Genomic DNA, 17,421 nt, shown 5'->3' with positions numbered 1-17,421 from the left:
TGTTGCAGTGCTGTTGCTATGAGAGCTGAACAAAAGATTGACACACACCCAAACGATTCCCTCCCTCCACGTGCATCATTGAGCAACTGCACTCTCTATATTTAGGAACCCCTACATATCTTCCCTGCCTTCTCTCTTTCTCTCTCTCTCTCTATCATCCATGCTTGTCTATTTGCCCTTCATACCTGCATTTGATTCAACCATGCGAATGTCAAATAGGAAACAGAACAGCAACAACAACAAAAAAAAAATAGCTGCCTTGTTCCTTGTTCCTGTAGTATTTTTAATACTAATTTAATCTGATTTCTATTGGGTTGTTTCTCAATTTAATGTCTTTCATGTATGTGCACATATATATATATATATATATATCTCAATGTAACAAAAGTCCCATCCCATTGTTTCAATAGACAAAAAAGGGAGTTGTAAGCCTCATTGCCCAACCCACAAGGCACACTGAAAGGCAAGTGGGAAGGGTTCTAGACAGGGAAAAAGATGTAGCCCTCTTTTTTTTTTTTTTTTTTTTGTGTGTGTGTGCTCTTCAGTCATCACTGCTGGGCTTGAATGTGAAGTTATGACATAACTTTTCAGAAAAGGAGAACAGCTCTCTATGTTACTTGTGGATTTCTGGTGCAGCAGCCCCAGGAGTGAGAGATCAGTCGGTGCTGTTCCTTCTTCTCTTTGGTGGATGAGTTTCTGAAGATTCTAGCTTTGTTGTTTTGCTACGGTAGTGGCAGTGGTGATTATGGTGGCTGTTTTTGTTTTTTCTATTGATCCAAAAGTTCTCACAGCAGAGCAATTGTTCCCCATTCCCAGCAGCCAACCCTCTCCCCAGGACTCCCATCGACCTTATTTTTTCCTAAGAACAAGGTAGAGGATGCCAATTACGAAACTGAAACAAAAGCAGATCCAGGCTAATATGAAGCTGTAGCCGTGGTGAGAACTTATCAACCCAGGCAAGCTGCCTGTGAACCGAGCTGTGTAAATGGAGACTCCAATCAGAATGCACAACCCTGTAGGAAGGAAGGGAAAAGAGAATTAGAAAACGCACAGAAACCAGCATTGCTGCAGGACATCTGAAGTAATATTGTGGATTGAGATTGTCATGTGTGTCTTGTTTTATCTGAGAGAGGGTGTGCAACCCACTAGGCTTATTTCAGAAGAATTCCTCTTGCAGACACAATGACATAAGACACTTGGGGCTTGTTGAGTGGATGCCATGGGGGAATAAACTTTTGTTAGGAGGAAATTGGTAACAAGATCTGCAGACGGTTTGGAGCTATGTGTTGAATCCCATGAGCAGTAGTTGTCTAACTGTTTATTTCCTTGCCCTCTGAAATAATTGAATCCTTAATGTTGTTTATGTATGTAGAACTCACTGAGATAGTCTAATGAAAATCTGGAAATATTTTCATTATTTAAATTGTATTAAAATATATAGAGATCACTTTCCAGTTCCTCTGTGAATCATAGAATCTTAAAGATCATCCAACCCCCCTGCTATGGCCAGGGTTACCACCCAGTAGATCAGGCTGCCCAGAGCCCTCTGAGCACTGGGAAGCATGCAGAGCCATTGCCCGGCACATGTACTTACAGCAAACCAGTGTGATGGCTCCAGTGATGTAGAAACGTTTGCCTTTCTCCAGGGTGAACAGCTGGACAATGAATGTAACAAGAGCAATGACGGAGAAAATGATTGAGAGGATCATGAAGGCTTGTGCTGCTTTAAGGGAAGCTGTGGGCAGAGCAGGTTTGAGAAGGTCAGGGCTTGGCCTTGACATTGCATACCAAAGCATGGCAAGGCATCACCACAACAAAAATGGAGGTATTACTTACGCTCATTGTCGCTGTTGACTGACAGCTGCATACAGGTGGTGTTGCACTGTAGCCAGAGACCCCATGAGACATTTCTGAAGCCATCACTACCCACCATCCAGACCTGAAATGCAATGACACATCTGTGTTATGAGGGAGAGAGCCCTGATTGAGACTCTTTGTACTGTTGTAAGATCGGAGTCACAGAATCACTGAGGTTGGAAAAGACCACTAGGACCATGGAGTCCAACCATCAGCCCGTCCCCACCATGCCCACTAACCATGTCCCTCAGTGCCACATGGTTCTTAAACACCTTCAGGGACGGTGACTCCACCATCTTAACCACAATTAAACTGTAAAAGGGAGCAGACACAGCTCAAGTGCCGCGAGCCTGAGTGCTGAATGAGTACGTCAGTGACAGCTGAACAGCCGGGGTTGGGGGGGAGCTGACACAGGCTTTGAAAGCCAAGAGGCATTTCGTCCAGGCAAAACACAGGAAAAAATGTGTCCCCGTGGTACAGCAGAAGTCGCACTGTTTATCTGCCCTCCGCCTTGCCTAGCATGAGACCGCGGGAGAACTACAACCGCTCGGGCAGGTGCGTGCAGCCGGGACCCGGCTCGGGGCGCGGAGCCGCCAGGGGTCACCATCGCCCCGGGCGCGGCCTCGCCCAGCCCCGGGCCTCTGCTCCGCCCCTGCGGGGCCCGGCGCGGGGTGCTCGGCGCCTCCCTTGTGCCCTTGGCGGCATTGGCAAGGCCGCTGCTCCCGCTGTCGATGTGTGTTTGGCCGAAGGCTTTCTGTCTCCAGACCTTTGTACCCGTCCCCCTGCCAGCCTTGCGATGGGCTACTAGTGCGGAAGGTGACATCCAGGGTGGCCCCTACTTACATTGGCAATGGTGGAGACGAAGAGCATGATGACAGTGGCAATGTGAACCACAAAGATACCAGCCAGTAGCACCAACATTTTGGATCCTTCCTTGTTGGTAGTGTCACCAGTGCAGAGAGATCTGAAGAACAAGAGCAGAAGGAAAAGGTGAAGGGAAGGGCTGAATCAAGGAACAGAATCATAGAATCGCTCAAGTTGGAAGAGACCCCTGAAGGTCCTCTAGTCCAACTCCCCTACAAGGAACAGGGAGGGATATCTGAGTCAATTGTAAGCTTTGTGTGACAAAACAGACTGATTGTAAATCCTCTCTTTGAGCATGTAGGCATTAAAAACAAAACCAACACAGTTACAACTTTTTTCAGAATCTGCATGGGAGTTCCTCCAGCAGTTAAAGAAAGCCTTGGTGGTGAAGGAACCAGGCTAGGAAGAGATGCAGAGAAGGGGTAGATTGCTTTGGAGCATTGTAAAAATAGCCTGGGTATATACATAGGTTGCTTAAATTGGCGTGTGGTTATGTAAAGTAAAAAATTACAAACTCCAGGCCTACACTCCAGGAAGTGGAGTTTTTGCCCACAGAGGTCAGGAAAGATTTTATCTTCCTGTTGTCCCTTTCCCTTTTGCAGTACAGACTCCTCCAGCCAGACTGGGACACGAGACAGGTTGTGCAGAGTGGAAGAGAGGGCATTCATGTACACCAGGTGCTGAGCAGTGGTGGAAAACAGTCTGGGGAACTGCTCATACTCAATGCCCTGATCCCTTATGTAGAGGAAAATAACCAGAACAGAAATGTCACTGAAGTGTTCTGGGGTAGAAGAAGGTGCCCATGTTTGCATAGAAAACTGCTTGTTTCCCTTTGAAAACTTGAGGGATGCAGATCACTTTATTACTGCAGTAACTCTTGTAATGCAAATTCTTTTTATTTTTCCTTTGTACCCTGCAAGCATTTACTTTTCTTTAAGATTCAGAATCATTGATGAACACGTCACTGGAAAGGCAAGGGTTTTGGGAGCGGGTATCTACTTTAGATAGCTCTCATGACACTATTTATCAAAACTGTTGCCTTCTCCTCTAAAAACAGGAAATACAGGTAACAAATCTCAGCTGCAGGAGTGAATGCAGGTAATTCACACAAAAGTGAGTGAGCATACTTCCTGTCCTCCCAGGAATGTATTAGTAATCAGGCAGCACAACCACAGAAATCAGACAGGAAAATTTGCTGGGCCCACCCTGTGAACACTGGAAGACTGCTTCCTAGAAAGTTTCACGGGACTATGTTGCTCTATCTCTTGGTAATGATGACACTAAAGTGCTACTGAAGAGTAGTGTCAAGCATGTGATTAACGTTGGCTGTCAAGTTATTTGGGTGCAGGTGACTCAGGTAATAAGATTTGATGCTGTCACCATTTGTACAGGGTGTGGTAACACTGTCATGGAACAATACAACTATATTTCATTATGTCTTTCACTCAAACTGTGACAAAAAGCTTTTTAAAGTCCACTAAATGTTTGGTGGTTTTTGTAATTTACTCACTGACTCCGCCTTTTCCAATCCTGTTTTTGTTTATTTGTTTGTTTGTTTTGGGTTTTGGGGGGGGGATTTTTTTTGTTTTATTTTTGGTTTTTATTTTGTTTTTGCTTTCATTGTGACTGTATGTGGGAGTGTATTCCTGTAAAGTACTGCAGCTGCTCCCCGCACTGCTTGGATATAGTTTCCCCAAACCACAGTGGGTGGGCAGACTTCTTATCCACCACTGGCACTCTGTCCAAAGTCAGTATTAGCCTTGAGTTAAGAACTTGGGGAAGTGCCTTTGTTAGGCACTCCTCGACCTCAAACAAGATTATTTCTTCGAAGGACAAATGAGGTTTAGTGACTGGTCCTATATCTCCTTAGCAAAATCTTCATCATCAGTGAGGTTTCTCTCACTTGGGAGAACTTAGGGAGTTTAGCCTTGGCTTGGTGAATGCGAGCCTTGCTTACTTGCCTGCTTTAGGATGTCTCAGCAGTATTCCCCCTGTTCTAGAATTCAGTTTACCTGGATGACCTGGATACTGATGGTGACCTTGCAGTGACTCCCTTGATGATCTGGGAGGAAGTACAGCCATAGAAGATCCTCTCTGACTCTAATGATGAACCTCTGTGTATGTTCAGCATTGCTAGAAGGCAGTTTCTCACTACTATATGCAGGCTACCTCATAAACACATCTGACCTGAGCATTAAACCTCTTATTTTCATTGACTGCAAAAGAAATGTGAGTTTCAAAGTGCTGGATGGGAACTGAACTGGATAGCTTCACTTGAGCTGAGAAACTATTGCTCTTGCCATGACTAAGTTAGATATCTATCTACATCAGGAACCTTGAATAGAGCATCTGAATCAAATGCTTCCATCCCTTTGACTACTTGTCATCCTTGCTTCTCAGCACCTTGGTTCTTACAGAGTATAATGAATGCAGTTCCCACCATGATGTGCTGATACATATATATATATATATACACACCAAATTGTGGCAGATCTGCCTACTGTGCCTTTGTGGAACAGTGGCTAAACTTTCTTTCCTAGATAGATGTACTTTTCCAAGTTTCTTTAAAAATGAATTCAGAATTTTTTTTTCCTGATTATTTTTGACAACCTTCAAAAATGACCTGTACTTAAAAGATTGAAGACCTACTTTCATGACACTCTAAAGGACTAGAACAATGCTTTAAAATGCATTTTCTGCATGATGAAAATGATAGAAAATATGTCTTTTCAATGTAAAGAAAAATCCACACACAGAACTTTGGCCAATATGCTAAGAGAAAACCAAATCCTTTATTCCTTTTGTTTTTTTCTGCCTGGTTCTCACACTGCTGGAGAGCACTGTTCGTTGAGATGATTTCAATGTACCTACTTCCTGAGATCATCAGCACCTTTCCCTGAATACACATGCTATCAAATGCAACCACCCTGGGGTTATATGTTCACAGCTTAGTTTTGAATCTTTGTGAGTTAAAGCACAAGCCTCCCTCTCTATTCATTCACTTCCCCCTTCTTTCATCTTTCTCTTCCTTTTAAATAAAACACTAGAGAACAATCCCAAAGGACCAGTGGATGAATGGCATTGAAGTAGAATCATCTCTGCCTCTGACTGTACGGCATGGACTTTTCCTCCCATTAGAGAGAGAAGTTGGCAGAGCACTGGGGACTGACAGGATACTCTTTCCATTCGTTAAGTGTGAGACATCTTTCTCCACTACAGGGTGGGGTCACATTGCTGGAGCAATAAAACACAGTTGCATGCAAATGCCTTTTCTAACATTCCCCTTCCTAAACTGCAGCTGGATTTGGAGTTCCTTAGGCTCTTCTTTGATTATGAGTCAGTCTTATCCTTCCTAGAGCTGCCAGTTTTTTCCACTGACTCACCCCACTCTCAAAACCACAGTTATTTAACCCTGCAAGTGTTCAGGACACTTAGTTTTAGCGCTGCTTCTCAAGAACCAATCAAACAGATTGTGAATCCCGCAGTGAGCCTTCTGATGCACTTTCTCAAGGTAGGATCCCATCTAACCCAAGAAAATTAGAGCTGAGGCATGAGAGTAAAATGACTACTCGTGGGAGTGATGTTTGGGAAGAATCATGCACCTGCTGAACAGCATGGCTGAGTTAAGAGAGATGATCTTGCACTGATGACAGCAAATTGTGCTGATGGATGAGGAGAAATAACACGTTCCACCAACAGTAACTGTGAATACCAGTGACTGCATCAGCCTTCAACACAAAACAAGCAAACAATAAAAACCCACAATTCTAAAGACAGTAATTACAGACTTTGTCTACATAGATACTATTTACACACACATACAGAAGGACAACACATATATCTGCTGCATCATAGATCAAGTTTAAGCAATCAAGCACTCTATGAAGAACTAAACACTTCCTCATGCACGCAATATATAGCTACCCCTAGAGCCCCTCTAACTTATTTTGTGTTTTGGATCCTTTTGTCTGGTGATCGAGTCCAGAAAAGAGAGTCCTTGCCATCATTTTGCTGCTCAGCATAGCATCATAATGGAATGCCAAGTTCCACTTGGAGATATAGCAAAGGCCCATAGTGTAGTTCCTCAAATATGGAGAGTGGGTTACTGAAGAGGAGAAACCAGATTAGGTAGTGGTTCTGGCAGAGAATACATTGCAGAGAAAAGGAGTAGAGGACAAGTGTACAGAATGTTTCCACAGGAATGGCTGGGTTGTTTGGTTGAAAAATCAGAGCACTCTCAATTCTGAAATATTTCAGATCTGAAGGGCTCATGAGGGATGGAGTACATCTGACTTACACTCCCATTCTCCTCTCTGAGAGGTTCTTGCTTGCTTCTTTACTACTCTCTCTCAGGATGAGTTGATGAGGTACTCTGGGAGCTGCTGGCTGAGGGAAGAGCATACGTTTTCCAGAGAGCACATGAGCACCTCCTGTAAGCACTGTGATGGTGACCACTGACTTGCCTAAAAATCAGATTTTCTGCTGAAATCCCTTGAGTTTGAGACATTCCAGTTTTCAACATTCTGGGGAAAGACTGCAAGCTTCTGGCAAGAATACCAACAAAAATGTTCATAGACTGAATGCAAATGAGATAACAAATTCTGCCTCCTTTATCTGGCACCATAGACTGCAAGAAATACAGAAGTAAGTCAGATCACCCAGTACGCTGTCTCTATTGATGGCAGTAGGATATATTTTCTAATATTTAGGGAAAGCACGTGAACCTAGCTGCTGTCTGTGATGGTACTGAGTCGCTGTATGTACAGAAATACTGGCAGTTAGAGTGAGGGCCAAGGCCTCTTGGAAAGGAAAGGCAAAACTGAAGATGGCTGGACAGTAAAAATCTAGTATATGATACTATATGAAACGGTTATAAACTACCACTTCTGTCACTAGTACATTCCTCAGAGCAAAGCTAGCCTATGAACAGCAATGCTGCCCTGATGCCAATCAGTAGAGGAAATCTCAGGGTAGAATAAAACCTCCTGCAGAATTTGTGGATCTGCCTTTGACTGCGCCGAGGCCCCAGCTGCCTCTTGGCCCTGGATGCTAAGATCACATGCTGTGTGATATGAGCATGAATTCTCATCATGCCCAAGGCCACTTAGCTGACTGCAGATGTGACGTTCTCTGTGACATTCTGGTGGCACGGTGACTTTGGACCTATTATACTGATAATAGAAAGCTCATGACAATTTTAAGCAAGCACCTGAGGTGATCTTTTTTGTTTTCAACCTTTGCTCCACTTCTCACTTCAGATCCAACTGAATCTGGAGTCCTTGCTGACTCCAGACTTTTATACAAACCACTTTATACCGGCAGGGCTGTTGAGAACCTGGTTTTGACAGACCAGCCTGAATCAATTTGCAAGTTAGATGCTTTTTATGGAGATGTAGATGAGTAGGCTGGTGCCTCTGGAAAGAGATTTCGCATGTGTGGGAAAAAGGTTGGGCAGGAGGTATGCGTGGGTGCATAGAGAACTTTGGAGCCTCTGGTTTGTGGCAACGGGAAGATCTTGTGTGTGCATGGGTGGTGCCTGTCTGTGGTGACCACATGGGGTACAGTGAGGGTGTAGAAGTAGATGAATGTCAACCAAAAGGAAAGCACTGAACAGCCTGAGGGGTTACAGCTGAAAATAAACTTAAGTAAATGGAATATTTTTGCCTGGTTCTTGGGAAGCATTTCCTGGTGGTATGGTCTTCAAGGGATCAGGGGCAATTCTTTTCCCAAGGGAGTGGTAAAGCACGTGAATCACTTCTTCTGGGACCAGACTACATTTTTGAGAATTCACCCTTGGTAATGAACCTCTGCTTGCTGACAGATGCAAGGGGGAGTCAGGAAAGATGACACACTAGATTTTTACAGCTCTCATGCTCATGATTCATCTGAGAGTGGGGAAATGTCAGAGCTCCTAGGGCAGACACTGAGAAATAGGCATTTTCTCCTGAAAAAAAAAAACAAAACACCCTGGAGTGCTCATCCATGTGACAACATCAACAGAAACTCCAAAGCTCACTTGGTAGTAGGAAGGGGAAGAGACAGCTGCCTGGGGCCTGGCAGGCAGCCAGCAGCCGCTGTGGGAGGAAAACATGTCACTTTGTACGCTAGACACACCGTGGAATGGCTGGGGCTGACGGACAGAGAGTAAAGGAGGGTGGGAAAAGGAGCACAAAGCTAACAGCAGTGCAGAGGGGTTCCTCCACACCCCGTGAAGTGCGCTGGGGAGCACACTCACCCACAATGTGTTGGATGGTCCTTGGGTGGGTTAATCAGATATCAGGAAAGGCTGTGAGTTGCTGGGACTTGCAGGAGCTCAGAGCAGATTCCAAGATAGGCAAGAAACACTTGTGGGAAGACTGATGGTATGGGAGATGATGCAGTGCACATAGGGGCGTGTGTCCGTTGCGTGGCTCCCTGTATGAATGGGATGTGTGTGACTGTGGTTTCTCTAGGAGCAGAGCTGAACTGTGTGTGTCTGTGTGCATGCTCATGCACAGATTCCTTACGAGTGCACGTATTTATCTGTGTGAGTTTGACAGTGCCCACGTGAGAGAAACCACCTAACAACTCTGACAGGAAAGTTCAGGTTACAGTGTGGTGTAAGCAAAAGTGCACATACCATTTCTGCTGGGACTGCCTGCTTATCTTTCTTGTGGTAGTCTGCAGATAGAGGCAGAAGGTCTGTGGAACTCACATTGACTCTTTTGGCTGCATCTTTGAATTAAAACTGCAAATCTCTGATTTACATTCCCTTCTTTTTTCAAGAGAGAGTAAAGGGATAGTTCCTCACCATATAGTGTTTGCCTTCTTAAGTCTGAAAAACCTCTGAACATGCCAATGCAGTCTTTGAGATACCAAGGTTGGTACAACATAGACATCTCAAGAGTCTGAGCTTTTGAGTCTGTCTGACTTCAAAGCGCCAAGGTTCCTGCAAACTAACTTGCAAAATACTATGCAGGATTAACTTGTAAAATTGTTCAGTGGGTCTTTCTGTCAACCCACAATGCAGATTGGGGTGCAGAGGGTGAATAGAGTAATGGCTCCTGTGTACAAGGCAAAAGCTCACAGCCTGGAGTTGGTCTGTGTTCTTTGTGGAGCAGAGTGAAGGTGGTCATGAAGTTAAATCTCCTGTCTGGCTTGGAGAGGGCTGCTTCCAATTGCAATTAGTGTGGGCTGGCAGAGCCATAAAAGATGGGGGGTTTTTTTGAGCTTACGTTACATGTGGAAATGGCCTTCCACCAGAGGAGAGAACTACAGTTACTGGGGTACACTATGCTGGCTGGACTGCTCATGCTGGGAGCCAGATATCAAGCAATTGGCTCCATGTTCCTGGAGCTGGTCTCCAGCAGACCCTGACCAACCTGGTCCTAGCTCTGAGCATTTGCATCTCACTCCTCTTGCTCCCATGTCTCTCACTGTCTTCTCCAGAGGCTTGTTGAGGCCAGTAAGGGAGATGTCACTCAGGAATGAGAAGAATGTGGATATTGGACCCAGTCCTGGCAGTTGATTTCACAACTCCCCACCTTAAGCAGACTCAGCCCCATAAGGGCAAAAGGGCAGCAAAGGCCTTCACCCTGGATTTCCTCAAATCCAAATGTGTCGTCCACACTGCAAGAGCTAAGCCTTAGGCATTAGTCACTGCTCACCTGTGCTCAGCCCTGCCAGTGCTCAGTCATTCACTGTGATACTCTGCATAGCCTAGCACCTGTCCCTGGAAGCTCACCATGGGTGTCTCCTCATACCTGTGGTACAAGTTGATTCTTATGGGGGAAAGGCGTTAAATCTTAACTAAGAGCGCGGTGAACTCGTCACTTATTTTGAGAAGGTGGGTTTGAAAGCAGAGTTGCTTTAACTTGCCCCTCCCTATCATGGCAGGGTATGGACTATATTTGGTCTTACTCAGAGAGAAACTTCCATATACTCTTTGCCCTGCTGCAAACAGTTCAGAGCAAGGAGGATGCTCAGAGCTGTCAATTTGACAAGGGTTTCCTTTGTTCATTGACCAGCTGTCCAAATTCAGGAGGAACTTTCTAAAACTCTAAACTCTAAAACTTTCTAAAACATTTCTGGGGGAGGGGAGGGGGGGGGGGGCTGAAAAAGTCCTGCTCCAGATTGCAGCCCCCAGATGTGTTGCTTTGCTGCCCTCCCTGGAGTGTAATAGCAGGAAGAGGTGTAAGAGAGTAGGCACTCTATCATTCCCTCTTGACAATTTATATGGCGAATTGCTGCTGGTCTCTTTGTCATGCTATGGGATGACTGAGTGTGGACTGGTGCTGGCAAGGTTTAAATTTGTGCATAGGCACATTCAGTCAGGGCTGATATTGCTGCACTGTAGCTATCAGTCCACCAGCAAGGCCATGGAGAAGAGGCTCCTTTTCTGTGCATGCTGCTTTGCCTCAGCAGAAAAGATTCACGATATGTTAAGCATCTATCTTTAGTTGGGGAGATAGGAAACACACTTCCTCACTCTCACTTTTGAAGGTGTAAAAAGCATTTCGGGCACCCTTACTGCCTTGAAGGGTGAAGAAATTTCATCTTTTAGTCCCTTTTCATTATTTTCTTTGCATGAGAACAAGAGGACGGAAAAATAAATAAATAAAATTGGGAGTGCCACGCCCTGCAGGCTACCCTGTGTTGTGCTCTGTGGTGGTGCTGTCACATCAAAAAGAGCAGAGGAGTGACCACTGGGTCCGGTAGTGCTATTTCTTCCTCTCCAACAAGCACAGGCTGAATGCCATGTGCCAGCTTTTCAGCTGGGAGGTGAATGAGAGATGGATTCGTGCTTGCAGCAAACCCCCGCTGTGTCACTGTAAGCAAGGCCTGAGGTGTGCCTTTCACCAGAACATGCCCGCTGCTATCAGTAAATCTCCCAGAGCTGTTTCAAAACACAGCCTCCGCTCTACCCCAGGGCACCACACAGCAATTCCTGCATGCACTTGCATTGCTCACACAAGGCAAAGCTCAAAGACCACCGGCTAGGCCAGCAGGGCCGGTTTGCCAGGCCTCAATCCCCAGCAGAGCTATGGGCAGCGCTAGGTGTGGGATCCCAAATCCCACGCCTTTTAGTGTGTCCTTGGGTGCGGCTCAAGCTCCACCTCACTCAGAGGTCTCCTCGAGATGGCATGTGCCCTGCAGGGATGCCCAGCTGCTGCATGAGGGGGCTGCGTGCCAAGTGTTAGCCATAGCCAGGAGAGCTGGCTGTGAGGCCTGCCACAAGGAACTGCCTCAAACCAAGGAGCTGCCATGCAAGCAGGCCCCACGGTGCTAGCAAGAATGAGGGTGCTGCCATTCAAATGCTGGTCCCCAGGGGAACAAGTGGAAGCAGGCTGCCCTTGAGCCCGTACCCACTCTGCACACAGTCCCTAAGTTTGGCAGTGGTGTTTGGCCTGCTAGGAGGGGGTAGGAAGGCTTTTGGCTGGCTTAGACCTCTGTTATCACAGGTAGATAGATAGCAAGCTCTGTGCTTTCACACTCTTCATGCCATGCTCCCTGCTCTGTGTTTGCTCAGGAAAGAATCCCACTCCATCCAGCAATGTCAAGTGGGCAGTGGCTGGGCAAGGCTGCTCTCAGAGGTGCCTTGAGGAATTCAAAGCCTCTGGGCAAAAGTTGCTCAGGAAACACTTGCTGCCTCAGCCAGATCCCTGACCTCTGAAACACAGCTGTTTCTCTGGCATCCCTATATGACTGAGCCACAGTCAACGGGGCCAGAGGGGGCCTCAGCAAGTTACAAAATCCATCTTGCTGCCAGCCTGCTGCCAACCCACCTTCATAGCCATTCCTATAGTAACTGCCCACAGCATCAACCCCAGCCCCAGCGATTTGCAGCTGGGCTGGACTAAATACTGTTTGAATCTCTTTTTTTGCAGCTGGATTGGGCTTAACACTGCTTTAGTCTCTTTCAGCCTTGTGAAACTGCGGAGGCGGGCGGGGTTCCTGCTATTGGAACTGAAGCCTGGTGCCAGTAAACTGGCTGTGCTGAGCTCCCTTTTCTCAGACCTCAAAAATAGTTCAGGCATTTGACTGCAGGACACAAACCACAGCAGACAGATGAAGTGAGAGAAGTGGTGAAGAAGGAGAGGGAGAGGGGGAGGTTGTATGGAGAAGGCAGGTGAGCAGGGAAGACTGCCAGCCTGCAATTCTACACTTCCCCTCAGTGCTCTGTGCTCCTGTGCTGCCCAAGAAGGCACAGCATGCATTCCTACTCAACACATGGCTGTGGCTGAGCTGGGGTTTGGCTGCAGGAGCTGGGACTCCCATAGCAAAAAGGGAGCTCCCCATTGCACCCCAAAGCCTCCCACACTCCATTTGGAACAATGACTGCTGTTTTAAACTAGAGCTTGGCAAACTACTGACAGAGAGGAGAGAGAATAGAGACAAGCAGAAAAATACAAGTGAGAGTCAGAAGTGCTGAATGTGCAGTCCTAACTTCAAGCGAGGTTTTCCCATAAACAGTGCCAGTGCTGCTCCAATAGAGTGCAGCAGTTCCGTGCCACATCTAGTCCAGGTGGGGCTCACTATGACAGTTCCTGGCTCCACATGCCCCGGAGGTGAGAATAACATTGCCGGAGCCAGCATTCTACCCAACACCTTCCTTTGCCCGGTTACACAGCTGGATTTCAATGCATATGCTGCTTTGCCTCAGCAGAAAGGTTAAGGTGCATCTCGTGCTGAGCTTGTACACCAAGTTGAAGCGGCAGAATGAAGGATAAAAGCAGGCCGGAGCTGCAGGGAAAAGCAGTCGGGCTTCAGTGAGCAAGAAAAGTTGGTAAGGCTGCTGGAGAGAAACTCTTACCGTGCGGTGCTGGCACCTGTGGAAGCAGGAGCGTGTGCGGCCGCGATGCTGCTGTGCCGGAGCGCCGAGCTGTAGTGAAGGGGAGTGACCTGGTGGTGGTTTAAGTTTCCTCCGGTGGTTCGAGAGGGTGGTGTCTCTTAGCTCTGTTTTAAAGAAGTTACTATGAATCAGTCTGCCTTTAAAGAGAGGGAGAAAAAAAAAATTAGTAAGCTACGCCCTGCTTTGTTGGCAAGGTGTCAAGAGTCTCTGGGAGGAAACCAGAGATTCAAAGAAATGTTTGTAGGGTTGTGTCTGACTCAGAGCACAGTACAGAGACCGCAGCCTGGAAAAAAAGACTGACGCTGATCCAGCTGAGTAATAGAGGCTCACAACAGCATCTGTTTATAAAACTGAACTTCTGGTTGTCATAAAAAATATTGTGTAGTTACAAATGTGGCAACGTGACTACAACAATACAATTCGCTCAAAGAAGCAAACAGCCGGTTGGCATGGGACCTAGTGAGGCTTGTGAGTCACCACATCCCTCACCCCAGTGCTGCACAGAGAGATGTTGCCATGGTTGGCTGTACGCGGGAATGCAAATCTGACCTGCAGATTGGGTATAGACAAGACCCTTGGAAATACAACAAAATGCAGCGCTGGCCTGGTGGTGACTCTGGAGCAAGCTGTCCAGATGGTGCTTTGCTTCCACAGGGAAAGCAGGGGCAGGAAAGATGAAACAGGGAATTTGTGATTCACAGTTTTCTGAGGTACGTATTTCTTGTCTACTTAAAGACTTTTAAAAGTAGATTCTTAACAACTGTGCAGAATTGACTGGTGTAGCTCTCATATGGATACTTCAGGCAAGATAAGAGGGGATATGTTTGAGATGCTTGCTGGTGAAGGAGGAGTATGTTTGTCAGAAAGCATCTGGGTTAAAGTGTGATCCATATTGTGATAAGGTTGGTGATCTGCTACTGTCAGGGGTCAGGCTGTTTTTCAGGAGCCCAAAAAGGGAAGAGTGGATAAAATACCTGCCAAAGGCCTTTCCCTGTTCATTGAGAGAATGCTTCATTGCTTTAATTCAAAAAAAAAAAAAAAAAAAAAGAATCACAGAATTATAGAATCATTAAGTCTGGAAAAAACTTCTGAGATCATCTAATTCATCTACCATCAACCCGTCCCCACTATGCCAAAAAACCATGGTCCTCAGTACCATATCCACACATTTTTTGAACACCACCAGAGACTGTGATTCCCCCACCTCCCTAGGCAGTCTGTTCCAGTGAACCACCACTCTTTCAGAAAAGTGTTTTTTAATATCCAACTGGAACCTTCCCTGGTGCAATCTGAGGCCATTCTCTCTTGTCCTATCACTGTTATCTGGGAGAAGAGGCCAGCCCCCCACTTCATCACAAACTCCTTTAAGGTCATTGTACAATATTGTGCAATAAGGTCTTCTCTGAGCTTCCTCCAGTCTGAACAGTTCCAGTTCCTTCAGCCACTCCCTATCAGACTTGTGCTCCAGACCCTTCACAGCTTCACTGCCCTGCTCTCCAGGACACTCTCTAGGGCCTCCATGTCATTCTTGTAGTGAGGGACCAAGAACTGGGAAAGCTAGTGCTCTTTGAAGGCTACACAGATTAAAAAACCATGCTGTTTTTCAGAGTATTCAAAGGAATAGTGTTATTGCTATGTGTTTTGTCCCTGTCTAATTTTAGACTATAGCAACCAACTTAAAAACAGAGCTGTGGATGAAACACCAGCAAATATGATACGTATGATAGGCAAAGACTCTATGCCCACACAATCTCATGGGAAAATAAAGACAGAATTTTGTTCTGCAAGGGTAAAATGATCCCAATTGTGCTTAATACATATGGGTTAGAACATGCTTTTTGGTTGCATACATGAATATGATATACAGGGAAAGGAAAATATAGTTGCTTGCCCTGCAGAAGGATATGGTATTCACATTGAGCTACATTATCCACTTGCCCTTCCCTGTTCCCCCAGCATAGTTTGTTGAACTGAAAGGCACTTCGCTCTGCAGAAAATGCTGGACTGTGCAATCCTAAAACAGCCTCTGAACTGTTCTAGAGTTCAGTGACAGTGGATCATCCTCTTTGCCCCAGGCCTGCTCACAAGTGGCTGCCACCTGTTATATGGCAGATGGCTCTGGAAGGCTTATATGAGACCCTGAGACACAAACACCTGCATCTAAAACGCATGCATATGGGGCAACGACAGCGGAGTCTGCTAAGAGGTGGAGTGTGAAGTGACTGAAGACTGGCAAAGCCTTTTATTTTTGTACAAACTCATTTTGTACAAGTCACTCTAGCTGTGTCGGGCAAAGGCCAACCTCAGGCACTTTGCATGGAGGCAGCAGGGTTCTGCAGCATCAGCAGCAGCTTGCCCACAAGAGTATTTCCTCCCTTCTCTCCATCTGGGAAACTTGGTGCCAGGCCAGAAGAATAAAGAGAAGTAACCAGACAGGCCACATACACTGTGACTTGCCCCAGAGGAGCATTGCTATCCTGGCAGCAATTGGCTTCATTCCTTTTGCTATAGCTGTCCAACTGGGTGTGGGAGGGGGTAACTGCAATTGTCAAGCAAACAAAGGTGCAAACAAAGGTGCAAATTGCTGCTCCTTTTTGGAAGCAGTGCTGCATGTGGGCAAGGTGGATGTTTAAGCAAGTGGAAGGGGTCCCCCTAATGTCAGGGTACGATGAGGAACAGTTCAAGTTTCACTGAGTGTATTGGTACCTCTCTGGGATATTTCCACCCACCTTGCATCCTCTTGTCTTTCTGGACAGGGATACAGGGTAGAAGTGAGAAAAATTCCTACCAATAACTAAAGGTAAGGCAGTGTTTCCAGTTGATGAAATTTGTCATGTTTTCTATAGCTGTTTGTCTGTGGGTGAAGCATTAGCCCAATAAGCCTTCCTGTATGCATGAGGGATAACCAGCCCTACCCACCCAGCTAGAGCTGAGGCTGGTCTTTCTGTGTACTTCTGGCAACTTCTCTCTTTAGGGCGTGTGGTTTTCAGAAGGCAGGTTGCAGTGTAAACCATGACATGAAAAGTCTCATCATGGGATCTAAAGTGTAAAGCATGCTTCCAGTTTGACATGCTAAGCTTGGATTGCTTAAGATGTACACACCATAATTCATGGTGTCCCTTGACCTAAGCATCACTCATTTCTCAGGCTTTTTGGAATGCCTACAGCCAACTAATAGGTGTTCGGGTCACAGCCATGAGAACTAAAGCTGTGAGAATCAGGGCTGGCATTTCCACAGGCAGCGAGAGGGTGAAGATTTTCCATGCATGCCAAAGCTTTGCTGAAGCTCTTTCCAAACAAGCAGTTTTCAGCTGCTTTATATCTACTTGGTTTGCCATGTCTTATACTTCTTCAAACATCACTATTGTGTATGACCAGTAGGCCTTGGTAACAAGAGCATCTGCAGTGACATTAGATAAGAAAGACAAACATTAAGATTTGACAAGCCCAGATCAAAGGAGGAATGGGTGATACGAACTAGGAGATGAAGTGTGGAATTAGGGGTGGGAAAGAGATGGTCAGGCTCAGCTGAAAGCATCCAGAACATATTTCTAGAGGGGGGTACCATGATTTCTTGAAGTTTCTTTAGATGCCAGGACCTTTGCCTAGTAGAGGTTTCTATTTGAGTTCCTAAGCTCTCTGAGGTGTTTTCTAGCACAAATTCAAGAGGACATACATGTACTATTCAAGTGAGCTTTTCTGGATAACTGTCTACAAATGCACATTGTATATTACATCACATGGATCTAAACAACATGTCTTTCAATCTGAAAGTACTTAACCCCTTTCTTCTCTCTTATGTGTTATTTATTCTGTGCAACATCCCACTGGCTTATTGTAGAACAGGTAGAAGTTATATGCTCCACAGT

The 17,421-nt window shown here is 45.9% G+C and overlaps 1 protein-coding gene across 1 annotated transcript; it reads right to left on the bottom strand.

Annotated features, from left to right (window-relative positions):
* Positions 1-533: 533 nt before the first annotated feature.
* On the bottom strand, positions 534-13,664 carry EMP1 (epithelial membrane protein 1). The gene is made up of 5 exons (XM_065742787.1): positions 13,514-13,664; positions 2,701-2,821; positions 1,837-1,939; positions 1,595-1,735; positions 534-1,013 (listed from the first exon to the last, which is right to left on the bottom strand). The coding sequence occupies exons 2-5, from the start codon at positions 2,776-2,778 to the stop codon at positions 850-852; spliced, it is 486 nt and encodes a 161-aa protein (XP_065598859.1). The 5' UTR covers positions 2,779-2,821; positions 13,514-13,664; the 3' UTR covers positions 534-849.
* Positions 13,665-17,421: the final 3,757 nt, after the last annotated feature.

This window comes from Cyrtonyx montezumae, unplaced genomic scaffold (genome assembly GCF_038088225.1).
Source record: "Cyrtonyx montezumae isolate F1298 unplaced genomic scaffold, pur_monq_1.0 scaffold_3, whole genome shotgun sequence".
NCBI classification, from domain to species: domain Eukaryota; kingdom Metazoa; phylum Chordata; class Aves; order Galliformes; family Odontophoridae; genus Cyrtonyx; species Cyrtonyx montezumae.
Note: the sequence above shows the minus strand (reverse complement) of the source record. Positions and strands in the feature narration are given on the sequence as shown.